General features: G+C 36.2%; 1 protein-coding gene across 1 annotated transcript; it reads right to left on the bottom strand.

The window, feature by feature from the left end:
* Positions 1-27,070, bottom strand: LOC149299048 ((E2-independent) E3 ubiquitin-conjugating enzyme FATS-like). The gene is made up of 9 exons (XM_089486840.1): positions 27,019-27,070; positions 20,273-20,340; positions 17,158-18,163; positions 14,876-15,076; positions 12,978-13,114; positions 12,402-12,591; positions 1,049-1,112; positions 396-495; positions 1-39 (listed from the first exon to the last, which is right to left on the bottom strand). The coding sequence occupies exons 1-9, from the start codon at positions 27,068-27,070 to the stop codon at positions 1-3; spliced, it is 1,857 nt and encodes a 618-aa protein (XP_089342966.1).
* Positions 27,071-27,522: the final 452 nt, after the last annotated feature.

The raw sequence follows: 27,522 nt of genomic DNA, 5'->3' as shown, positions 1-27,522 counted from the left end.
TCAGGCAGTATTTCTTTGCAAAACCTGGTCCAGGAGTTTCTGAGGACAAGAACATATATGATTATTATGATTATTATTTATAAGTTGTTACATTATTTATCAGGCATGTGCAATTGGTATTATATTATTATAATACACTAATATTACTCCTAATACCGATTGTGGGGATGACGTTCTTTTTGAAAAAGAACCTACAGTTATGATAATGTGGATTTTTCATAGATCTGGATTATCACGACTTGCGGGCTAGTGAATATTGTCACAACATGCCATCCATTTACTGCTTTAACACAGGTTTATCAGTCCAATAGTCACAGAACAAGATTATTCCATTCTAAATCAACAAATAGATTCACAAATATAACGACACAAACACTGATCTCCAAAGTGTTTACCTTTTTGAATAGTTCAGCTCTTATTCTGTTATTCAATGTTATCATCCTTTTTTCCTCCTCCTCTTTTTTCTTTTTTACTTCGGGCAAACTATTATAAATCCTGAAAACATTTAAACGGTAATATAAGTATTCAATGTTTTATAAGACTGGGCATCTAACTGCAGGGGATCTGGATCTTAGTCTGGTAGTCAGGCCTCTATTTCAGCATTTGTTCTGAAAAAAAACTTGTCTTATAATCGAGCAAATACAGTATATATTGCAAGCATTTCATTAAAAAATACAACTCAGTAACTATATTAAAGATTAAAGCTATAGATTACATATATTGAAGATCCCTTGACTATGCAAAGGGAAACTACAAAGATGCTGTGCTCTGGAATTTAAACAGGAGACAATATTCTAGTTTTATAAGCTGAAGAGAGAAAAGCTGGATTTTTGTGTTTCCTTCTATGGGCTGGTATTGTAAAACTGTATAAAGCAGAAATTTCTTCTGCACAAATTTTAAAGTAGGGATATCAAACTTGAGGTCTCAAGGGTCCCAAAGAGAGCAGGAATTATGTATACCCCTGTTTGAACCTAGTCAGTGTAGTTAACCTTAAATGTGTATTTGACAGTTTGATAACATTTTCATAATGTCAGGAGATCGTTTGTACCTTTTAGATCTTTTCTGCATCTCTTGCTCAGAAATAGTCCTTTCCTTTGGTTTAAATAAGTTATCTGGAAGGAAGAAAAAAACAAGTTTGAATAATGTGGTACATAGTTTGTTAGTAATGGTGTTCATCACCACATTCGTATCACTGTTCAAATCTTTTATATAATTGCAGTCTATTAATAAGAATATTATTGGGACTAAAGTAGAAGAGAAGGGTCTAAAGAAAACTATGCACTAAATCAAGAAATATATCTTAATCTTATCAAAATAATATTGAAAATATTGTAATGGCTTCATAATCAATGCTACTACATTTCATTTGATATACACATTCAATTTGATATTTTGTGGTACAAGTCAAAAAAACTACAGGATTTGTATGATTATAGTGACACATATCGCTGCTATCAAACGTAGCTATATTAGGGGTTACAATGACTTTTCATATACTGTATAATTTATGTTTCATTCTAATCAATCTCATTTATTCCTATTATTCCTTTGTATTTCAGTTAGAGAAATTCCTTTGACAATTTCTTATGATATACCCTTAGCACCTAAGCAGCAGATTGGGTGCTGGAGTGTGCGTCCAGCACCTGGATATTACCGGCTGGACATAAACAAGCGCAAACGTCTTTTCTTTCAGTGCCATCCTCTCCCCTAATCCTCCAATTGTGGCAGAGGGGGCCACCAAAAACATCACGATTTTGGTAAAAGTTCACTGTAGGGTGTCGCCATTTTGGCAGAATTCACGGCAGGTTATGGGCAATCCTCCAATCAGGTGAAAGGATGTCACCAAAAGAATCACCATTTTACCCTAATATGTAATTCTGCCAAAAATGTGGCGCTTTCGATGACGTCCTCCCCCATGATTTGCGTCAGGTTACGGGCAGAGTGCATATAAAAACGAATGGGCCAAAATCAAACTGAAAAATGTGTCCTAATCATTTTTGGTCCATTTCCAGATCTCTAATATACATACTTGGGAGGCCATAGGTTCTAGGAATCATATCTCTGCCCTACCCTAATTCTATTTACTAGGGCTAGTCTCACTCCCATGGAAGACTACTTCTTTCTTTATGACTCATCCCCCCAAGGGACCAGTCCATAGATCCTTATTTCCCAGTACACCACTCAGAAACCATTCACACAGTGGAGGCCTTATCTCTGCTCTCCTGTTAGTGGCATCACAGTCGCTTATGCATGAGCCCACCTTTGGAAGATAACACACCACCCTGTAGATATTAACAACTAGGTAGTTGTGTTTCAGAACTACCTTTCATGAGCAAAGAACATGATGGCTTGAAATATTACTCTAATCACAGCATATTTGTTCAACTTCACATTTACTTGAAGAAAATCTTTGTTTTCTACTGTTTTTTGATTGAAGATGTGCTTGTTTTAACAGCTCCCTAAATCTATTTTTAACTGTCTATTTGTTAATGGAAGTCTTGCTAAACCTCCTGGCTCTATTCTGCTTATAGACTCCAATGCTGATTATTAATAAATAAATGAGAACATTGTGTGTACTACTCATCGCGCCATATAACAAAAATACCACTATTGCAAATATTTAAGAAATAATTGCACAATCCAAAATAATAAAAAAAATAATGACCTACAAATAATGATTATTTATTCATTTTAAATCTAAAGAATAAAAATGCTGAATGTTTTACAATGAAGCATTTTTTGTCACTTAACATGACAGAAAAATACTTTAACATTCAATCAAATGCAACAACACACTTAATCAAGCGTCCTCCAAAATAAATCTTAGACAAACTAATTAAAGTAAATAATATTAACCCCTTAAGGACAATGGACGGTCCCTAAACCCATTGAAAACAATGCATTTTGAGCCCGTACATGTACGGACATTGTCATTAAGGGGTTAAGTACAAATAGAGATGTCAACAATGCATTTTGTTTATAATGAATAGAAAATATTCTTTCGCAAACAAATCTCTATATAATTGGTGATGAAATTATTTAAAATTTGTTGCAACAAAAGCTCTAACTTCCAAACTCAAAAAACCTTATGTAGTTTAACCTTTTGTGGGTAAATGAACTAAGGATAAAACCTCTCAATCAACACGTTTGCTGTTGGGTATTGATGAAACGGGTGACTGGTCACATTCTTAATTATTTCCAGTTTGAATGAGACCTCGTTTCGTACCTGGAGTTAAACAAATGACAAGCCGGACGGATAACATAGGAGTAAAGACAGGTGGTAGAAAACACTTAATCAGGCGTGCCGGTGCCAGAAGGCAAAAGAATGAGTGCATGATTGGCTTTTAATATGTTTGTTATGAGCTCACCATAATCTATAACACTGATTAGTACAATCTATTTTCTCTGCTAAACAAGTGTGTAGATCACATTAAATTGTTTTGATGTGCCTATTTATTTATTCTATAAACCATATTCAGGGATTAAGCGTTGTCATTCCAGATACTGTAGGAATTACCGAAATGCAAATGAAGGTTTTTAGTCATAAGGTTTTTCAAATATTTAAGTCCCACATCTATACTTTTTGTATCTTTGAAAATGTTTAGGGAACACAAACAGAGCAAGTCCGACCAATTTCCATTGTCTTTAACCTCAAAATGTAATAGATTTTTATCAGAACTGCATTTGACTTGTGCTTATTGTTAAGTTCAGTACAATGCCCAACTTAGGGACACTCTTTGAGCAGACACACACACACTCATTCCGATCACACTGACCATTTTTTCCTGCTGGGGAAAATCAAATTGTATTTGGTCCATGATCTTGTCTCCTCCTCATGATAGCCAAGGGCTCCACGAGAGATAAAACTGTCCCTGGCCCTAGTAGAGTTTGTAGCCATGTTTATCTTGCCCTCCACTACACTTTAAAGCAATGGACTACTGAGCGAGCAGCAGCAGCAATAGTCCATTGGCCATGACTTATGCCCATCCCATGCCTGTTTCAATTCCATTCAGTATACACATCTAGCACTTCTGCAGGAAAGCTGTTCCACATATCTACCACCTTCTCAATAAATTAAAACTTACTTAAAAAGCATCTAAGGCACTGAAGTACTAGCTTTAGACATGACCTATATATTTCCCTATTGTTCTTTGTTGAGTATCTTCTTAATAGTACACAAGTAGAATTTTGCCAAGCTATAGTATTTAAAATGGAAGTTTTCCCTAAGGATCCCATTTAAAGCTACATATTCTAAATATGTTCAATTAATGTCTTCTTTCTTACCATAAATATTATGAAAATAGTAAAATTATTTATCTTGTTATTCCCCAGGTCTATACAAACACATCCATCTTTTCTGATCATTATTTAGTGATAATGTAAGATTCTATAAGTGAGTTTATTTCTCATTATATTTTAACCAGGGTCGCATGATAAAGTTAAAGCAAAGTTGTAATTCTTTTGGCTGTTGATAATGTTTCTATTTTTAATAATTTTTTTTAAATAGCAAATCCATTTTTTTAAAGCTGATCTGGTTAAACAATAGCAATTTTGGCAATGGAAATGCTGAACAAACACAAACATTAAAATGTCAGGGAATAATCAAGAGTTACAAATGTTACTGCCAAGCAGTTTAACACAAGTAACGGTCTCAGGCTGAGACAACGCTGTCATACAATAGCGTGAGTCAGAGGAGAACTGATTTCACAGCTCGGTACAGCTGCTTAGTACTGTGTGTGTTTTTGTTTTAGTTATAAACTAGGACAACAAATATTTATGGCATTGTAACATGGGAAACTGATTTATTTTAATAAAGCAGAACGGGTTATTTAATATTCAGGCAGCAAGGCAATGGTCACGTTAATAAACTCACTATTAACATGTTCTTAATGTTAAGAATTTAATTTCTAAAACCAACTATATCGCCTTGTGTATAACTATAAGGATAACCTAGAACATGCACATGATTCCAGAAGTCAACACCAAAGACACCTGGTGCCTAATATATTGCCCGCTAACATAAAAACTTCTAGGTAAAAAAAAATGGTTCCCAGTCAAAATGTAGGTACTGCCATTCTTGTTTCAGGTCATTCAGTCGCTTTGCTGTCTCCTAGGGGCCAGTCAAACCCCAGCAATGGCTTTGTGATATATGCTAACCAAAGAAGTGGGCACATTCTTGGTGTCTTCAAATGAAAAACATAAATCTATCTTCAGAGAGGCTGACTAAGGCACACACTTCAGCACAATTAACACACTGAGTGGTATACATTTGTTATTTTCAATAATATCCATGGGGCAATAACTCTTCAAATCCCAGAGGTAGTTTTGCTTTTAGTTCTTTAAGAGATCCACTAAATATTATCTATTATATATCTTAGAAAAAGCAATTCAGAGGATCTATAAAAAGGTAATCTTGGGGTGACAAATGCACTTTAAATACATATGTGTTTCTAATTCAGACATTCTGTATATGAGACATGTAAAGGACAATATATGCATATTGGGACTAACTGGGGAAAGAATCTCAGTCTGATCACTGGACTACTCCCAGTTTCTCCACACTACAAATTATCCCAGCAGTAGACGGCATGGCCAAGAGAAGAATGCTGGAACCCAGCCCCCGCAACTCACATTACATTACACTCAATGTCTGAACAGAATCTTATAGAGTGTTCTTCCTTTCCACAAGGCTCAACAAAACTTACTGGGCACTGATTCTCATACTGGAATTCATACTGATGTTCACTTTAAGATCTGGCTTACATAAATAATTAAAAAAAAACATATTTGTCTGTAGGAGATTCTGACTCCAAATCATGTATTTTCCATATGATGTGTTTGATGGACACTTTATGTGTTATAAGTTTTTAACTATATAAAGCTTATAAGTGAAATCTGAAATGAATGTGATGTTCACGGCTTTTCCACTAGGTCGCGAAATGGGGTAATATGATGTTTCTTTTTGTCAAAGTGCTAGGACTTACAACACCTTTTTGCAATTTACAGTAATTTATTTCATAAAGAACACCAGTTAGTTATGCAGAAAACAGATTTAACACAAGAAAGGAATTAAAGTTTCACTGTCATTGTTAAGGGACGACAAAAAAAATGTAAAACACTACGCAGCTTATTCTTGTAGCAGTCAGTTCAGCTCGGTAAGGTTTGACTATTGGTAAGTTACCAAACTTGAGTTACAGAACTTGGCTAATTCAACTCAAACAGCAAATGGTCTATTTACAAACAGCTTGCGCGTTATCAAGTTGGAAATTTCAAGTCTCCCATATTGTTGAAGTTGCCTTCAAAGTTGAACTTTGACAGCTGTTGAGATGATTACTTACTATGTTTGTCAGTTATCTACATGCAAGTCTATCAGTAAGCAACTGACTTGTGCTACCCTATAGGCTTTCATGATGTTCTTGGTCAACTACTCCTCCTAAAAAGTTGAACAGATTTTTCAAGTTAAAGCCCTTTTGTAAACTGAGCTGCCAACTTATTTCAACTTAGATGAGCTGCTTTGCATTTCTACAGCAGCTCCCTATAAGTTGCTAGTCACGTTGACTTGAGTTAAGTCAAATTAAAGTGTGGTGGGGCTGGCACTCAAGTTTACTCTAGTGACTAAATAAATTATTCATTTTCATAAGACTTGGTCAAGGTAGCCTGAGAAACCTTGGAACTGCATATAACCGGTTAAGTACCACTACGGTGTGAATGGCATAAAAAAGCAATATACTGCATTCCCATCTGGAACAATAAAGTACAATAACTATTTAATTCAACAAGCATTTCTAAAAAAAAAAAAAACAAAAAAAAAACTAATTGTATGTAATGTTAACCAAATAACAAGGTTAAGATCAGTTATTATAGCTTTTCATTACAACTTTCCAGAATCCAGTAGGCTTTCTTAAGGCCCTTGTCTGATAGACGCTATAAATTGTGTTGTGGCCTTGCTGATGTGTAAACAGAAATCAGGTGCTTTTGTGGAAGGTTATGAGTCAGTATTTTATTGTATAACTGACAGAGAGGAGAGAAGGAGGCTGGATAATCACACTGGCCCTGAGATCGTAACATATTCAGTAAAAATTACACTTTCAACGTATATACAATATGGACAATCACTGCAGCTTGCTAGATATAACAAGAACAAGGAAATATCTCAGATGCTGCAGAATCTCTTGGGAAGCATAGTTACTTTAACCGTTTTCCCACTGTGTATTTCTTTATCAAGGGACATCTCTTAAAGCACAACAATGTTCTACAGCTGTGAGTCTCCGGAGATTGCGCAATAGCCTCTTGCTTTAATATAACAACTATAGCTGGGATGTGAAGCGATTCAAATACTTAAAATTACACCAGCCCAGGGAATGGCTGTGACTCACTATTCACTATTAACTACTGACAAGTTATTCCTTCATGTCAGATCCTTACGAATGAATTGGTTGGACCATTATTTAGATATATATATATATATATATATATATATATATATATATATATATATAATCTACTAGGTATTAACTACCTAATATTGTAAGCAAATTTCTCACGTGCCCCCATGAATTACAGTAAAAAAAAAGGCTTATAATGTGCATTCTGCTGTTGTGAATTTTCTGTTCACTTATTGGTCTGTTAGAATGAGTTCATATGGGCATAATGACATCTGGGTGTGTAGTAATTTATACATATAGCAGGCATCACACTCACCTTGTTAGCTTGTTTGGGTTATATATGTCTTGCCTGTGTCGTTTTAGTTGTGTCTTTGGGTATTATTTGCTGTTTTTTCTTTTCTGTGGTGGGTAAACTGTGATATTTGGGGAAAGTGTCAAATGGTAAAAAAAAGAGGATAACTATTGTAAAATTGTACATTTTGGGGCTTTTGGGCAATTTGGGTTCCTTTCCATTTTACTTTGCTATTTCTCACCTTGTATTTTAGTTGTAAAGCATCTGTGTATGTGTGTGAAAAAGCAAGAATCCACTAATCTGCTGTGAATGAGAATGTTGGGCTATTTTGTTCCATAATTGAGCTGAGAACATGTTTTTATTTACTTAACATAACAAGATCTATTATGTTTCCTTTCTTCTTTGAGTTGAAATATATTTAAATTTTAATATTTGCAGCCCAGTAGGCAGATAAGGCACAGAATCACTCCAGCTGCTGCGTAGATTATTTCATCCTCGGAAGGACATCTCATAAATGACTATTTTTGTTCTCTCGTTCACAAAAGGTTAGTATGCCATATGAGTTGTTTCCAGTTATGTTTTCATTAGGTAGCGAGATGAGTTCTTACTGAACATTACATATGAAATGGTTTATACTATTGTGACACCCATGCCCAAACTGGCCATCTCCCAAACGAGGTGCATAGCTCACTTAATGTGACTGCCACTCAAACTGCAATCCTTCAGTGCAACCGCACACAGCCGCATGCTGCAGGAGTTTGAGTATAGTGTGCAACCGAACGTGTCCAGCCTGTGGCCACATGTATGACATTTAGCAGCCCTTGGCCTTTGCGCATTCAAATTTGAAATTATTCCAGTTGGAATGTAGGGAAAAATGCCATTTGATTAAAGAGACAGAATGGAAATACCATACAACCTTACTATAACAGAACAGACTTCAATTCGTAAACTCCCTTTTCTTAACAGTTTAATCCATAAGGAGCAATGCTTAACCCTACCTGCAGTCAAGTATAGTGATAATTTCTGCAAGTCCAAATGTAAGTCGGCAATGCAGAACTTCTATGAGCTTACATGTTCTACCAACTCGCTTGCACAAGAACTACTGCAGAAGCCGACACAAATACAAGATTTTCATGGTACTCCTATGGAAGAATGTTTTTGTTAAATTTTGCACAGCTCTGCCTAAGAATAAAAGTAAACCTATGCCTAGGGTGGCAGGTCCAAGGGGTCAGCACAACCTATTCTTCACTCTATAGGATCCCACACAATAATCTGTGCTCTGTTTATGCCAAATACTTTCAAACATCATGTCCACACTGTGTGATTAGGCATACATTTCAAATGTCCCACATATGGAGATCCAAGAGAATAACGTGCATACAGAACAGACTAAACCTTCCCCTCTCCCTGCAGATGTAGTCTAAAGGCATAGTATGCAGTACCAACAAAAGGGACATTTGCCACGACAGCCAATCGCAAAAACATAAGCCAGTCCAAAAATTTAAGTTGGAATGGCCAACAAGTAACGGGGAGAGATATGGAGAAAAGGGGGAGATTAAATAAACAGAAAGGAGAGAGATAATGTGACATGGAGAGAAAGGAGTGACACGGAGAGAAAGGAGAGAGATAATGAGAAAAGGGAAAGTTAGGGAGTAAATTGAGAAATAAGGACAAAGGGGAGAGATAAAGTGAAATAAAAAGAGAGATAAAGCGGGCAAGATGAGATATAGAGAAAGAGGAGAAATAAAGAGAAGGAGGGGTGTGATAAAGAATAAAGAGGAGGAGAGATAAAAGGAAGGAGGGGAAGTAAACAGACAGAGAAAAAAGGGTTAGGATGAAGAGGGTGAAGAGCAGTGGCGTCGGCAGGGGGGGGCCAGAGGGGGCCATGGCCCCCCCTAAATCATGCTGTGCCCCCCGGTGCTCCCCCCCCAATTGAAACGCCGTCTTTTTTTTTTTTTTTTTAATAGATCCGGAGGAGAGAGAGAGAGGCGCCGAGCGGTCGCTGAGGAATAAGTTCTCAGCGACCGTTCGGCGCCTCTCACTCTTTTCCGCGACCGCGAGGCCTCTGCCTTGGTCGCAGTGCCGGCATTTCAAGCCGAGCGCCGGTATATGATGTCATATCCGGCGCTCAGCAATGAAGCCGCGCACACTGCGGCAGAACCAGGAAGACAGAGACCTCGCGATCCCGCCGCTGGACTTCTACAAGCCCAAGGTAAGTGAACTTCAAAGGGGGGGGAGGGTAGAAAGTTAGGAGGGGGTTAGAGAGTGAAAAGAGGTAGATAGGAAGTGAGAAGAGGTAGATAGGGATACATTGGGAGGGAGAGAGGGGGTAGATAGGATAGATTGGGAGGGAGAGGGGGTAGTTAGGATAGATTGGGAGGGAGAGGGGGTAGTTAGGATAGATTGGGAGGGAGAGGGGGTAGTTAGGATAGATTGGGAGGGAGAGGGGGTAGTTAGGATAGTTTGGGAGGGAGAGGGAGATATTAACATATATTGGCAGCAGGGGCTAATATTAATATTAATTGGCAGCAGGGTCTAGTATTTATATTCATATTGGCAGCAGGGTCTAGTATTTATATATATATCGGCAGCAGGGGCTAATATTAATACATATTGGCTGCAGGGGCTAAGTTTATATATATATTGGCTGCAGGGACTAATAATATATATTGGCAGTAGGGGCTAATATTAATATATACTGGTAGCAGGGTCAAATATTAATATATATCGGCAGCAGGGTATAATTTTTATGTATATCGGCAGCAGGGTATAATATAAGTATATATCCGCAGCAGGGGCTAATATCAATATATATCCGCAGCAGGGGTTAATATTAATATATATCAGAAGCAGGGTGTAATATTTCTATATATTGTCATCAGCAGGGGCTAATATTAAAGAATGAGAAATAACTGCCTAACGTGTGTGTGTATATGTGTGTATATATATATATATATATATATATATATATATATATATATATATATATAGTGTATATGTACCGTTTTATAATTGGCCCCCATACTTTGGTTCCTGGCCCCCCATGTGCCCCCCCTAAATATGAAAGCTGGAGACGCCACTGGTGAAGAGACAGCCCTGCCAGAAGGTACCCAGCTCTCCCCAGAGCCACTTGTTGAGAGAGGCAAATACTGGATTTTGGCAGCTATGACTTTAATTAACCCTGAGCATCCCTATTTGTCAACAAATATCTTTAATAGTGAAGTGTAGAACTACCGTGATAAGCTTTTTTCAATAAAATATAATTTCACCCTCTCTGAATTTTACATTGCAAGTATGTTTTTTTTTCCTCCTACATATGCTAATATAATTACACTATTGTAGAGACAGATACAGGCTTATTCCATCATTCCCAAATGTTACACAACAGTTTCAAATGATTACTCCAAGTAAGGTGAATGATGAATGTTGTATTATACTACATTAAGCTTTTGCCAAAACGAGAAGAAAATTATATGAAATTAGCTTGGGACATTTTTAATTTGTATATACTGTATTATCTTTTAACTCAAAGAAAAATATGCAGTCGTAAGACAAAGGGTGAAGGAAAACTCATTATGTTGGCAAAATATCAAATTACCTTACACAGTACCTTGCACCTACGATGCACTCTATTCTCCATCAGCCCATTAGGTCTGCCTAATGCCTTTATCCTTTGCTTAAATTTCCTAAAACAAATCCTATTTAGAATGGACGATATGCTGATTCAGCATGTGGAGAACACATCTGCATTTCTGTTGTACCGTCAGCAAAATATTGTAGCGAAAATGCTTGTCTTATGCTTGCTTAATGAGGCCTTAAATGTTTTTATTTTTTTTGCATAAACCACGCTGTCAAATTTTCAGTGTAATAAAAAATTAAACCAAAAATCATATACATGTAAAGAGGAGAATCACTGTTAGCATGAAAAAAATACTTCCGTGTAGTGACATATAGTAGTAATTATGAAAGCGTAAATCTTCTTTCCAAAATCTTAAAAACCGAAACATAGCTATTGATTTGTGATGGATTTTGCTACTTTTACTAAAAAAACAGATCTTGGTGTATATGAACATTAATCGATGGCGTGTTAGGAATCCACGCTTAGGTGAATGTTTGATCTCTGATGTATTCAGGTTCTGCTGAGGTCTAACAAACTCATTGGATGTATTCCAACATTTCAAATCGTCAAAGAGAGACATTTTACGGTGCTTTGTGACCTATATTTATACTTACACAATTTAATTTAGAAACATATTTTCTGTTGCTTATATATACATTGCTGCCACTTTTAATATTGTGATATTCGCATACCTGGCAAACCTTCTGAGCTTCTAGAAAAGAGGGTCGTGTGTGGAGGAAAGAGTGGCAAAGGGATGTGGGGTCCAAAGAGACTTCTTCCTAAAGAGGTACATTTAGAAGCTATGCCTTTGTTTCTAGGGGAGTTTTGAGATGTCCTCAGTTGTGTGTGGACCAAATGGGGTAACTCTGCAACTGCAACCAAGTTAGTGTTGAGTTTGTCCTAAATTTACAGTAGTTTTGCCAATAATTAAGCCCAAAAATAATTGGAAAGTGCTAAACTTTCTAGCTGTTTAAGTGACATTTATACATATTTGTGACAAGGACAAAGTACAAAGTTAACACTGATGTATGTGAACATAAAAACATATTGATACTGGTAACCATTTGAAAATTAACTTTATTACACCCTACTAGAATAGACTCACCACTCAGCGGATGAGGCACCGTGAAGATTTTCCTTCTGATGGAAGTAGATTTTGGTAGAAACTTTTGTGGTTTGCCATTTGGTGATTCTTGGCCCTGTTTGAATTTCCTGCGATGTACCATAAATTCCAGCTTGCGTAGCCGTTCTTTGGAATTAGTGATAAAGTCTGGCCTACGATGTTCTAGAGCTTCCTGACAAAGAGAAATTTTATTTTAAATATTTTAAGTATATTTGAAAGTTTAAGAATGTTTAATAAATGGGTTAGTTTTCATTTTAGTGCAGATACATTCTCCAATACTGACTCAAATTAATTGAGCCATTTTCAATGACAGCATTCAGATGGTTTCAAGGAATGCATCATTAGCTGTATGAATGGACTTTACTTTAACACCTAAAAGCACAGATATCCTTAAAACTGGAACACATGAGGTCCCTGTTAAAACAGAAGTGACTTCTGCCCTTGTTCATGTACATTGACCTACAAGTGTGAAAAAAGAAGTCATAATTCTGAAATACAGAATACTCTATTCATAGAAGGATTAATGTTTTTAGAAATAAGTAAAAAAAATATATTTACCCTCAGACTCATCATTGCTGGTAAAATGTCCTTGTTTTCATTAATTTGTCCCGGTTGATAAAACACTATGTTATTTTTAGTCTCTGATGTTATTGACATGTTCTCTGCAGAATAAATGTCAATCACTTGTTTAGAACCTAAGTAAGGAAAGAAAATGGCATTTTAGCACAATGTAATTATTTTATTGTCATAGAATAGTTGAAATTCAAATAGTACACCTGTCCTTATTCCTAAAAACACATTTTAATATTGTTTAGTTATTTCTAAACAATAAGGTTGATTTCTGGGCTTACCGTGGAGGCTAAAGAACTCTTACTGGCCACCAGGGAATTTGAGCAGTTTCTCCTGCTCTCAGTAAACGAATCTAGCTGATTTCAAATTCTTTGTTAGAGAATATGGAATTATATAGGGCAATACTGGGAAATCCGTTGGGGGCCTGAGCAGCTGCTTCATTTCCTTATATGCATTTCTGACGCTACCCGGGGGTGTCCCTCTTCTGGGGGAGTGGCTTAATGTGGAGGTGGGGCCAGCCATGTGTGTGTGGGGATAGCCATGCATGGAGAAAAGTGGCCCGGAAATCCAGGGGAGCAGCAATTCACCTTTAGACTCCAGGTCAAACCCAGAAAGGTCACAGGTACGCTTAGATGGTAGCACCACCTCTGCCTAATAAAAGGAGAATTTGTGACTGTCTTAGATATGATTATATACAGTGTGCAATTACAAAGGTTTAGTTTAAAAAAAGGAATATTTTGGGTGACAGATCCACCTTAATCTTAAAAATGTTAAAAATACGCTCATTGAACTGAATTCAAACCTTTGTGAACATCTAAAGTATTTCTTTTTAAAAAAAAAGGTACATATCTATCAGTTAAGTCAATTTACTTTAACCACCGACCGAAACCAAAATATTTGGAATTGGACAGAAGTAGTATATTAACACTGAAGAAATGTATGTACTTTTCAACAAGGCCCCAATCAGTCTTATTAACAGCATTTGACATCCTCACGCTGAGCAGCACAACAAGAGGTTCAAGGCACTGGAAAAAATAGATGGCTCTACAGTTTTGTTTGTTTGCCAGCTCATTTTCCCCTGCAATGTAGGAGTCATAATGTTCAGAAATATCATTGAGTCAACAGATGGTAGGTAATGTGATGGTCTGTTTGTCATTCCGCTCACAAATCCAGTTCAGATGCCATCATATATAACAGCTAAGCTATAAATTAGTGTCCAGCTATGATCCAGAACGGCCAATCCAAGATGCCATTTAAAAAATATATAGTTTGCTGGTCTAGAAAGAATCTTTGCTGAGGTCTTATATTAAAAGGATGTAGCACATAAAGTGTTCTATAAGGGCAACCGATTTATCCCTCCATATTTAATTTTCATACCGTGTTTTCTCAATTATAAGACTACCCTCAAACTTTGGATCTTAACCCCTTAAAACATTCATGAAAAGAGTGGCCCAAAAAGCAATCATGACAGCATGGATTGTCATGAAGAACGTAGCGGTGTGCATGGGAGTACTACCTGACAATTCCCTGTGCAGGGGACTGCCTTGCATCTGAAGCAGTCCTATGGAGTCGCCATTCCATTCCAAGTAAAATAAAAATAAAAAAAAGGTATAAAAGAAAAAAATGTTATTCAGCGGTAGGCTGGATCGCCATGAATGGTGGTTCCTACTGCAGGAGATTGCTTTCGCCCGAGGCAGTTCTTCGGAATCGCCATTTTCCCTCCCATCACCATTAACCATTCATGGCAAAGATTAAAACTGAGGTAACATTTTACTTAATTAGACAACTATAATCAGAGGGAGTTTTGGCATTCAACAGTACTAGTAATCATTTTTAATGTTGGAACAATACATTCACTAATAGAAAACATCTTTTTCCCATCCTACCATTTGGAGGAATATTTTCCTTCTGTAGCTTCTGTTTTTCCTTGTTGAGTTTTGAAATTTGTCTTCCAAAAATGAAATTAAACCGTGTAATGTTTGATCTTTCTGCTCCAAGGGTACTAAAGTAGTTTGGAGGATCATTTTTATGTGAATAAATATTGGAAATAGGGATTTGTTCTTCTTTTCTGACTCCTACACTGGAAGCTGAAAATCATAGAAATATATTATTACCGTTATTATTATTGTTCACAAAAACAATGTATCTTTTAAAACATAGCAGGCTTTTAATTATTTCTTAATGTTAAGCTGTAGAAGTTTGGTTTTAGGTGGTTTACTTGGAAATATTGGGATGGGCATTTTTTTTGGCTCTTTGATAAAATCATCTGACATTTATAAATATATTCCACTGGCTGAGCCATAGGCATCAGATAAATCAGAAATCACTGCCTGGTATTCTTAATTTATGTCTTTACTGTTATTTCATGAAATGTCTTGTTGTAATGCTCAAAGAGAATGCATTTTAAGTTTTGATTTTTTTTGATCCATGTTTAAAAAATACCAGTATGAAGAATCTCAGTTATATGGAAAGCAATCTTGTCCAAAACAGTTTAAATAATTTAACACAACTTAAAGGCTGTTATTTTAGTCTGTTTTAATTAAAAAAAATATCTACTTTAACATATAAAATTATATATGCATTCTGAGGGGATATTAACAGGAATCTGTAAAGGTTTATTATTTAACTATTAATGTTTAATTAGTTACCTTAAAGTTTAGATGTCTAAGAAATATTCATATTATTATTATTATTATTATTATTATTTTACCCTACCAAATTTAGAAGATTTACACAAAAATGTGTATTATTTTTCATGATGTAGTCCTATACCCCTTGGCATTGAATGGGTTGAAATACAAATATTTAATATCATAAATATGTTTCGTTATGTCCTGCATTGAAGCCAGCACAGCTGCTCAACATGCAATGCCAAATCCAGAGCATTTCATTCTAAGCAGGTGTAAGCAGAATCTTTTGAGGCTTTTTAAAATTATTGTTGTAACATTTAGAAGTTAACATTTAGAAGTTAACCATAGTGATCTACTACTGAGCTGACCTGAGTAGAGGTTGGGTTAGAAGTTAACCATAGTGATCTACTAGGTACTGAGCTGACCTGAGTAGAGGTTGGGTTAGAAGTTAACCATAGTGATCTACTAGGTACTGAGCTGACCTGAGTAGAGGTTGGGTTAGAAGTTAACCATAGTGATCTACTAGGTACTGAGCTGACCTGAGTAGAGGTTGGGTTAGAAGTTAACCATAGTGATCTACTAGGTACTGAGCTGACCTAAGTAGAGGTTGGGTTATCATGTAAGCAGATGTAACAGCTGCTTATGGCCCAAATTGACATATGGGACCCATTTCAGAATATGTAGCTGTGAGATCTATAATAAGCAAATCTATGACTTTTCCTAAAGGTAGGCTCCCAAATCCGTCTGCCTCTACAGGGCCGGTCATTTAATCATCATCCATGGAGTGTTAACTCATTTACTCAAAGATTGCCGCTTTATTTCAGGGTTGTCCTACTGAAGCCCATTTCCTTACTCCATTGTTCTTAATTGGTCATCCAATTGTGTCAGTCTCTCCATGGGTCCCTGTACCCGCCACAATTATATTTAAACTTCTGACACTTACTTACAGAAAACTGTAAACCCCCAATATCTTTCCTAGTCACCTACTTCTTTTTGTTCATGACTTACATACCAGTGATTTACCTCATTCTGTAAGAGTCTTCCATGCATTATCTAACTTTAAAAGCTCACTAAACCCACTTGTTCATTGGAGCATACAATCTCCAATACCCACAACCTGCGTTCTGAAAGAAACAACCTGTTCTCTCCACCTTTGAGAGAAATAAACCCCACCAACTTTTTCTGTACCATCTTTGTCTCATCAAATGGGTTTTACTGTTATTGTGAAGTTATTGTTCATTCCCCTATTGAAATTGTGCTACGGAATCTGCTGGCCCTCCATAACTATAATGTAACCAAAGATAAATTGGACAACATTTAAAAACATAATTGATTCTTTCCATTTCTAAAAGATGAATTCCTAAGACAAACTTTTTGTGGGATGGAATAAAGAAAAAATATGTGGAAGTTATTTCTCAAAATGTATTTAAATAATTATTGGTGTTAAGTTAAATTATTGTCAGCAACATGTCAAAATAATGTCCTTTATGTATAAGATAATTCTGGACAATAAAACTTACAATTAATGCATTCCTTACCTTTAGTATTTAGACAATTTAATATGTCTTTACACAGTCCATGACTGTGTCCATCTGGTTGATCTACTGGGGCTTCATAGTTCTTTTCACATTTTAAATGATGAAATGTATCAGGTAGATCTTTTAATGATGTAGATTTGATAATATGTGGCTGGTAATTGGCCTGCCTTTGCTGGCTTTCCATTTTAAGTGATGCTTTATCAACCCTGATACCATCAAGTCTTTGCGTCTTAAGAATGTTCTTTCTGTTGGTGTTAACTACTTTTGATGAATGGTATTTTGTTTTAAAGGACAATGTTGAACAATAAGTTGCTTGATCTGCTACATGAACATTACCAATAGGTAAGGAAAATGATCTGTCAACATAGTAAATAACACCTGGACATGCCTGGTTCACTTGAGCATGGACATAAGAGATAAAAAACGGGGCTTTCTTATTTCCACCTTCTGTGTTTAATTTGGCATTAGAAATCAAAACTGTTCTCCACCCTCTCTTACAATTAAATATTCTGTGGCTTGTGCAACTCTGTATAGACCATTCTTGGCCATCTAAGTATCTACAATGTTGATCTTGTTCAACAGAGGAAATAGGAATCTTCATTAATAAATCAATATTTTTGAAGATAGACGGAGCTGGGTCACTGGCAATTTCCTTCAGAGCATGTTTTAATGATGCAATATTTCTTCTGGCTGTAATTGTAATAGAAGAAAATCCTTTGTTCATATGCATGACTTGCTTTTCTTCTGTAGGGTATAAGATTTTCCTGTGTATAATCTTCATGTCTAAGGGCTTTTGGATCTCCAGTGTGCTTGGAAGCAGTGTGAATTCTCTGCTAATTCCAAGTGAAGTGCGATTAGCCAAAGATTGCTGTATATGCCACAATTTAGGCTCTGTGCCAGAGTGCAAACGAAAAAGGAGATCATTGTCTTCCAATTCATTCTTATCAATTATCTGTGAACTGAGTATGGATGAAATCAATTCAGCATTGTATGAACCAAGAATTTTCTGCAAAAAAAAAAAGTTAATACATCTGATTATAAAAAAAATGTGGTATTATACAAAATTCATGATTTGGAATGTGCCATTCGTAATGAAATGGTATTAGCTCAACCTTAATAATAATTGAGCTTGTTATTTTGTTTCTTGTGTACAAACCTCCTGTCTTGAAGTGGCAATGTTTGCTGTTAAATAGTCTGCATCATTTATTGAGACATGCAGCAACCATTGTTTGTAACCATTGTTCTAAAATAGTATAAGTCCATAATGGTATGTATGTTTGTATGTATGTGAGCATAGATCTATATGTATAAGTGTATGTAAGCATCAAGTGTATGTGAGCATAAATGTCTATGTATATGTGAGCATGCATGCATAAGTGTGTATGTGAGCATAGATGTGTATGTGTTTGTGTGTGAGCATTTATGTGTAAGTGGTGTGAGATGTTTGTGTGTGTGTGTAATTAATGTATATATAAGTGGTGTGAGAGTGTGTTAGTAAGTATGAGTAAGCAAAATTTGTGCAAGTATGTTTACATATGTGTATGTTAGAGGGGGCAAGGGGCAAAGACGGCACAGACAAGCTGTTTGGGGGCAAAGGTGGTACTCATAAACTGTTTGGGGGCAATGGTGGCACTGTGGGACATGTTACTTGGTGAATAAGAAAATGGTGTACATAATTTAACAAGCAGATGGAGGATGAAAATACATAATAGTGAAAGGAGATGGAAGGTATGGATGTATAGAAGACTGTTCTATATTCCTCCATGCCTGCCATATCTTACCCCCTTCATGCGTCACCAGTAAAGTAAGCAACAGATCATTTATCTTTAGAAAAAAACACTTGTGTGAATCTGGACATAATTTCTTTTTAAATAATTATTATAAACTACAAATGGACACAGAGGGATTTTTTAGGCAGCATGTAAATTTGCTCAATAATTTGGTAATCTATATTTTAAGTAATTCCATTTTATCTCCAGTTTATTTCGTACAGCACCCTGGGGTACAGGGTAATGGGCACTATAGACATTAATAAATAAAACACTAACTGACGTTAAATGTTTGGCAAAGACGAAATAAAAAAGTCTATGCCATCGTGATTAATGTTTGTATTCGACTGCGCTTACTATACAAACCCATAATCAAATTATGCTAATTTACTGATTTCAGTTTTGTTTACAGTCCAAACAATGATGGTATTAATTTTGGCCAGGCTTTTCAAAATATATATAAAAACAATTACATTTTAAAAGCTTTACATATTTACAAACGTGTTAATGTGCAACTAGTGAAAGATGGGTTGGTAGCATGTGATGTATGTACACATAGGAAGTGTCCTTACATATGCAGTATAGGTTCATTGTGAGTTTGTTTGATGGTGTCTGACTTTACCACGGCCATTTCCAGTGCCTGATTTATAACCTCTGGTGCCCCTAAGCGCACACATAAAAAGCTACCCTATGGCTCCTGTTGCCACATTTGTAATGCATGGTGACCACGTTGTGTGCCCACATCCTAGCTACAGTAGCCTGCTGGTGGAGATGCACTGGCAGATTGTCCATTAGTCCACTAGTACCTAGTGTGTACCTAATATGTCCCTGGCTATTTTGTGTGCACAACAAAAAAAGGAGGATGCATTGGAGAGTTTTCGACTTTTTTAAATTGTTATTTGTAAATACAACTTTTTTAGGGGTGTTCAATAATAATATAGCCTTTGGAAGCTATTGCCTTGCTTTGCTTTGGCCAGCACAAGAGTGGTACTGTTGAGTACATGGAGCAGCTTTCCAACATAGGTGGTAGAGGTTAACATAGTGAGAGTATGTAAACCTGACTGGGGCAGATCTAAACGTATTCTGATCATAAAAACAAGACCAAAGCACAAGTAGAGTTTGAGGTCTTATATCACATATACAATAACAGATAAATTGGTCCAAACAACCTTTACATTTACATATCTATGTTCTTTCCTATGTATATGACACACAACACATCTTTCATCTCATTTATTTTATTCTGTACCTATTGTTGCTGTTTTGATTTTCTTTCGGCAGCTTGCAGAACACAGTATGTGATTATATACAAGTAAAAATATGCATACATAAATTAGATATTTTACCGTGTTAGAATGGTCTTCTTCACGTTCAAGTGGATTAACTGAAGAACTATGCTGGTTTTCTTTAGAATCTGTTAAAATAAAATAGCACACCATCTGAAATTAATAAATTATACCCTGTGATGAAACCATGGATGCAAGATAATAAAAAATGTTTATTCTCCTATCGTTTTGCACAGAAAATCATCATCTGGCACTAGAGTCAGGAATGCTCGCTTGAAACAAATGGCTTAGCATGTTGGGAGCATGGGTTCAGATTCTACATTTACATACTTTAGTTGAAACAAGTATGGGATAGATTTTACAGATACTGAATATCCCATCTAAATAAGGAACGTTCCCAAAGACCTCAATATACAATTTTGTTCTTTTTCTTCTGTATTTAACTGATACTTTCAGGGAACTTTCGGGGAACACTTAAACTGTTGCACTGTGAGAGTAGCCATCTTGCTGCTAGATTACATTTACTGCTCTGCTCTAAATTCATGACAGTAACTTTTTAACCCCTTCGTGACAAAGGCTGATTTTACTTTTTGTACCCTTCGTGACAATGGCCGTTTTAACATTTCTGCACTACTCGTGTTTAGCTGTAATTTTCTTCTTTCCCGTTTACTGAACCCACACACATTAGATATTGTTTTTTTCAGGACAAGAAGGGCTTTCTTTAGATGACATTGTTTTGATTGTATCATATTATTTACTATTAAAAAAAGTATAAAATATGGTGAAAAATTTAGAAAAAAATGACTGTTTCTAACTTTTAGTTGAAAAATCTTTTACTCATCTATAAAAGGTAATGAAAAAACCTGCTAAATAGATTCTACTATTTGTCCTGAGTTTAGAAATACCCAATGTTTTTATGTTTTTTTGCTTTTTTCTACACATTATGGGGCAATATGTACAGGTAGCGTTTTGCTATTTCAAAGCCATTTTTTCCAAATCTGGTAATTCTTCCCCCCATGTGCTATTTTGGGTATCTTTGAAGCCGGCCAATGCAATTTACCCCATCAAGTCATATATCTTTGAAAACTAGACAGCCCAGGGTATTCCAAATGCTAGTATTTTAACCCTTTCCAAGCACTAATTCTACCATCAGCCTTTAGCAAACTTTATGGTAGTAATTTTTTTTGCATTTGTTTTTTCACACACATTTTACTTCAGGTATGAATAAACAGGTTCTCGTATATGTCACTATCACAAAACACTCCAATATGTGTTCAGCAACATCTCCTGAGTACAGCGATACCTCACATGAATGATTTTGCCTGGCTGTTTGGGGGCAAAAGGGCCACATTTGGGGCATGCGCATTTTTCAATGTTGAACTTTGGCATTTCGGGATCCACTGCCCATGCCCTATTTGGTACATCTTTGAGCCGGACCATTTCAGTGTGCCCAACAAAACCATATATTTTTGAAAACTAGATAAATGCTGGTATTTTAACTCTTTGCATGCACACATTTTACCACCAGAATTTTTTCAAAGTCTGCAGTAGTATTCTTTTGTGTTTATTTTTCCCCCACACACCTATGTAATGTATGAATTTACAGCTCCTGGTATATGCCGCTGTCACACGACACCCCAATATGTGTTCAGCAACATCTCCTCAGTACAGTGATACCCCACATGCATGGGTTTGTCATTTTTTGGGGGAATTAAAAGGCCACATTTGGTACGTGTACATTTTTCTAATTGGAAATTAGATGTGTGGCCATCCTTCCCCCCGTGTTAATTGGGACATTGTTGAACCCGGCCAATTCAATTTACCCCATCAAATCATACATTTTGTAAAAGTAGACACCCCATGGGCATTTAATATGCCAGTATTTTAACTCTTTCCATGCGAGAATTGTTTTAAGCTAATATGCTTTTTTTTTTTTTTATATATATATATTTTATTTTTTTTTGCCTTTTTTTAAAAAAAATTGTAACATTTTTTTTCAACTTGAAGGTTCCCCTGATAGTGACATCAGTGGGAAATTATTTTTACATTTAACTGTTTTTTTACTATTTTTTTCTAATTATTATTAATTTTATTTAATTTTTTAATTTATTTTTACTAATCACACTGTGATTAGAAAGCTGGGCTCCATTGACTTGCATGGTTGAATGCAGTACCTGTATTCAACCTACAAGTGGAGCCAGAGTTCTCTAGAGGTCTCTGGCGACCATCTAGCAAACTTTTTCATCTTTATTGTTTTTTTTCCCGGGCCGCCGCCATCTTGCTGATGGTGAAGATCAGCGGTCACAGTCCATCCCGGTAAGTGTTTGGTGTCGCTGGATGCCTCCTGATCGAAGCATTCCATCGACACCATGATGTATGGCGGATGTTGACGCCCCGGGGAGGGGCCAGAGATGGCCCCTTAGTGCCGATTGTGGCGTTGCTGAATGCCTCGAGGTAGAGGCATTACAGCAACGCCGTTTGGGTGCAGAAAGCGAAAGTAGATCTCTTTCTGCACCCGTTTAAAGGCGTGCCGGTCCTGGCACGTCAATTGTCGTAAACGACATGTTTTTCCGTGACGTTCCCGGACCGGCAATTGTCATCAAGGGGTTAAAGGAACCACAAGGATGTAAATAATCCCCAACAACATAAGTGGCTGTGCAGCCCACAACACTGATCAGGAGAGGGATGACACTCTATAGCCCAGGGGCAAGTCAAGCCAAGTAATGCTGAATGTGCACTTTTTCGTCGAGTGTCAAAATATAAATTCTTCCTAGACTTTGGACACCCTCTAGCTTTACCAACATTATGTCCAATTTCTATTAACACACATACAAAGGATTTAGTGTCCCCAAATGTTCAAATAAGAACATTCGAGGAGACAATCGTAGAACAGGAAGTGTGCTACAACTTCCTGTTTACGCTGAAAATGACTCCAGAGCAAATGTCACTAAGGCATCATGGGAAATGCCTTCCATTCTTTTGGTAGAAGCATTTGGCATATCAGATATCATTTCTCTCAAAACTGAGAGACTTGTTTCCATATAACTCTAGGCTATTGTACCTAAATCATTGTAATCTCACTTTAAATATAAGCAAATATTTTATGTCAAATGTTTTGTTTTCACGTCACTTCATATGCCTCCTGGACCATTTCTATCCAATCTAAAAACTATACCAAATACCGACATGTATATTATTTTTATATCACTGTAACTTATGTCTTACAAATCCCTCATACACACCAATGGTCTGTGAAATATACAACATAATATACACATATTACTGTGATGCTTTAGATTATATTTTTATGCACAATCTATCATACTTGAGAATAAATATTGCTCCATATAGTTTGGTAATTTTTTCCCAGGGTATTCCGGTACATGCTAAACAGAAATGAAATAATCTCACCTGCTATAGAAGCTAAACTTTAATTTTGTTTCGGCCAGCACACAAACATAATATCAGGGGCTGACAGAAGACGGCATTAACAAGCCGAGCCTAATTATATAGCAAACGGAAAACACTGCTATATAGTACTTTAAAGGATAGGATATATGTTAGGACCACATTTGCAGGGAGCAGTTCTATTTTACAAAGTGGATTTATCACCATAGCGAAAAATTGGATGATCCAATCAGCGCTAGTCAGATTTTGCACCTGAATCACATTTTATAACCTTCCTTTGCATCAGAATTGCTCTTTTTAAGCCATACAAATTAAAGCTTCAAACAGGTACCAATCTATACCAATTTAAGGTATTCAAGGTGCCACATATTATTATAGGTGACTCAATGAAACATTATGGGTAACTTTAGCAATTTTTTTTGATGATAATGCATGTATATACTGTATTTATATCAGAAATATAATGTGTATATATATATAATATAATGTGTGTACTGTATATATAACGATGTTGTTGATTCCACTATGGTTAATGATGGTGAACTACTGAATGATGAATGGATTCATGCATACAGAGAAGTGATGGAGGCTGGCAAAATATTCATTAATCATAACTGGATAGCCCAAAAGTTGCATTGGAGTGAAAGATCGTCTACTGATTATTGGAAGAAAGTCTATGATAATGTTTGTTTTCACCAGATTTGGAGATGGCAAACCTGACAAATTGTCTTAAAAGAACAAAGATATCAACACATTCACTGCAGAAAAGCCTCAACAAAGCAATCCTTCAGAAGAGAGGCACACATGTTTCCAAAGTGATGTTAGAAACCAGCAAAGACAAGCCTACCTAACAACATTTCCCATTTTTTCAAAGCCAACGAAGGCTGCAATTAACTTCGAAGATCTGCTGTGGTTTTGTGATTATTTGAGTCAATTGGATTAAGATAACTTCTTGCATCTGGTGCCCAGCATAAAGTTCATCATTTTGGCTGCTCGCACCCAACCTTTCAAAATGAATGTGTGTGGGCACTGTCAATCAGTGATGCATTGATAAGCGATTCCAAGAAGTGTAAAGAAAAAAATAACAGCTCTGGCATAGTTGTATATTTAAACGCGAAAAGGCTGATGTGAATCACTAAGAAACAAGGGCCAATTATCCTTATATATATATAACTTTTTCCAAACAACACACCCTAACAATACACTCAACCCAAATGAAGTGTGTTTTCTGCCCAACAAGGTGCTCTGCTTCAGGGAAAATCAAACACAAAATTTGTTGTACCCTGGAGTAAATTCACCAGGAATGACATAGCAGCAGATATCCATGAGAAACTTTGCTCGGACACCTCCAAGACGTATTAAATAGAATCTGACAGTAACTTGTTTGAGAATGTGTTAAGGGGAGCAGCTTATTTCCATGCCTACTCCCCACTGTCCCTGCTCCTTGCCTAGTTCCCACCCACTAAGGGCTTTCTGGGGCAATCCCCACCCATGCATATGGTAAGCTCTGCCCATTCATGCAGCTAGCCCTACCCTTCCAGAGCTCTAGGTAGCTTATCCTGGGAAGCTCCCAGCTATCTATATGTATATATGAAATAGGATCAAAATGGGGATAAGATTATGCAGCTGGAAATTAAATTAAAGTTCTTTACTTGTTCTTAAAAATGATTTCACCTACCACTTGCAAAGCCTGTGATCAAATGAAATACAGTTAATATATAAATCTAAAATAGAATGTAAGTGGATTTTGATATTATCTATTTTTCAACAACAGATAAACAGTAATTGCTTTTTTATCGTAAAGCATTACATTTAGAAGCATTGTGCCCAGAGAGCTTTGGATCTGATCTGCTGATATTATGACAATGCATGATGAATGCTGAATAGAGTTTCAAAATAATTTTAAACTAAGCCCCATGCCTAAATAATGCTACTAGGGCAGTGTATAGAAAGAGTCTGGTTTAAAGTTTGAAATGAGGTTAAATCACCAGGAAAACTCTGTTATGAAACAAATAGTTTTGCTTAAACTGAACATAATCTAAGTATACACAAAAGGCACCAAACAATAGGGAACATTTTTAAGCAATGTTTCAATCTTCTGATGGTCCTCAGGGTCACCTGAACATTTAATTGCATTAAAATAACATACAAACTTTTAAGGAATGTTTTTCTGATTTTATTGTAAAAAAAACAGTAAGTTCCTGCTATGTGTCTCATGACAATTATGAGGCAAATCATTAGGTGATTAAAGAATGATTTCTGGGAAGGTTTTTTCCAACAATACTATGAATTCTGTTTGTATAATGCTGTATTTAGTGGAAAGGCAGCTTTATTCTCTCCTCTTCTAACATGCCAAAAACTTGGACATTTACATATGATTAGGGTTAAATAGGGGATTCTGCTACACAGATGCATTATTTATCTTTAAAATTAAGAAAACAGCATTATGCATTTCAATGTACCTGGGCTCTTTCAGCTTGTTTTTTTTTCTGGTCAATTTCTTCACATAATATGCAGCATGTATCAACTTTAGTCAAGCAGATCATGTCCTCCCGAGCTATTTGATTCCAAGATTACAGCGTGGAATAATTTCTCTTTTTTTCCTAGTGCTTATTCATCCAAATTTATGTTAAATACAATCTGTGCCCTTCAATGAAGAAAAGAGGCCTTTTTTAAGGAATGGAAGTACGAGACAGGCTATCTATACCTTCAGACAATGCTCCACCAGGACCATTTTTAATTCTCTCAAGGCCAACTGTTGTGGGGCTCCATCCATATATTTTATGTGGGTGGCCAATTCATGGTCATGTGACCATAGCCATACCTAGAAACACTCATGGGTTTAGCCCAGAGTCTCCTAGTGAAACCGTACTTCCCTGGGTCTCCAGGTAAGTTTCTTCTTACGCTATGCTGGGGAGTGGTCTATTGCCATGTCCTCTTCTATCCACATTCTACTTACTCTAAGGCACTTTTCAGCTGATCCTCAGTCTGTTTACTCCTATTAAAGGCTGTTTTGGGCTAGCTCCTTCCCTATGTGCAATTAGCACCATCCACATGTGCCATTAGCCTTGCATATATGTGTGTGGCTAGCTCCATTGGGGATGGACGTAGCACAGTCCTCATGTGTTCCATTAATTAAATAAGGCATTCACTTCTTTCAGTTCTGTTCTATTGAACAAGTTAACCCAATCTAGTCCCTGAACAATAGCTAGGAAGAATTATTTAGGATTACTCTACATCACAAAGAAAATAAGCAAAGTTACACTTACATCAGCAAAGACAAATGTAGACGTGTATATCTAAAGAACAGCAGAGGTACAATACATTAGGATCGAGACAAATTCATGCACATTCTTGCAAAACAAAGTAAAACATTCATTAACTTTGAAAACACCTACCAATGTGTACTGACGAAGACCCATGTTCTGCGGTTGAACCGTTGGTCGGCATATGCTTTCTTTACCAAGAGTATGTATTTTCTCACACTTAATGGGATTACATATAATATATACATATGTATAAATAGTCATTTTTTATTATAGGTTAACATGAAAGTGATGCCACTATAAAATAAATAAATTATATATTCCCTTTATTGTATTATGCATGTCTAACAAAGCATAGATCCGCAATTTTGTTAAATGACCTTTTCCTCAATTTTTTTTATTACTTTTACAACAATATATTTTGTTATGAAATATACTGACATTGCCTTTGATATTGTTACTTTAAAGTTTAAATAATATGAGCACGTTCCAGCTGTTCTTGATCCTATAAAATCCATCCATTGAAGCAATATTATTTTGTGCAGTGGAATACTTTGTTACATTTCCAAGAAATGAAAAATCTGTTGCCAAGCAACCAACCAAAAAATCATGATTCTATTCTATCCCACATGAAAA

Source organism: Sceloporus occidentalis, unplaced genomic scaffold (genome assembly GCF_023333645.1).
Source record: "Sceloporus occidentalis isolate IW3139 unplaced genomic scaffold, rSceOcc1.0.p SCAF_30, whole genome shotgun sequence".
Lineage (NCBI taxonomy): Eukaryota > Metazoa > Chordata > Lepidosauria > Squamata > Phrynosomatidae > Sceloporus > Sceloporus occidentalis.
Note: the sequence above shows the minus strand (reverse complement) of the source record. Positions and strands in the feature narration are given on the sequence as shown.

What these genes read in the sequence shown, in the direction of transcription:
- LOC149299048 (XM_089486840.1), bottom strand. Translation starts at nt 27,070, where the DNA reads ATGCCGACCAACGGTTCAACCGCAGAACATGGGTCTTCGTCAGTACAC. An exon ending in GGTGCCTCATCCGCTGAGTG is followed by an intron (nt 1,113 to 12,401) that starts GTGAGTCTATTC and finishes TCTTCCTTCCAG; the next exon opens with ATAACTTATTTAAACCAAAG. An exon ending in ATGCAGAAAAGATCTAAAAG is followed by an intron (nt 496 to 1,048) that starts GTACAAACGATC and finishes AAATGTTTTCAG; the next exon opens with GATTTATAATAGTTTGCCCG.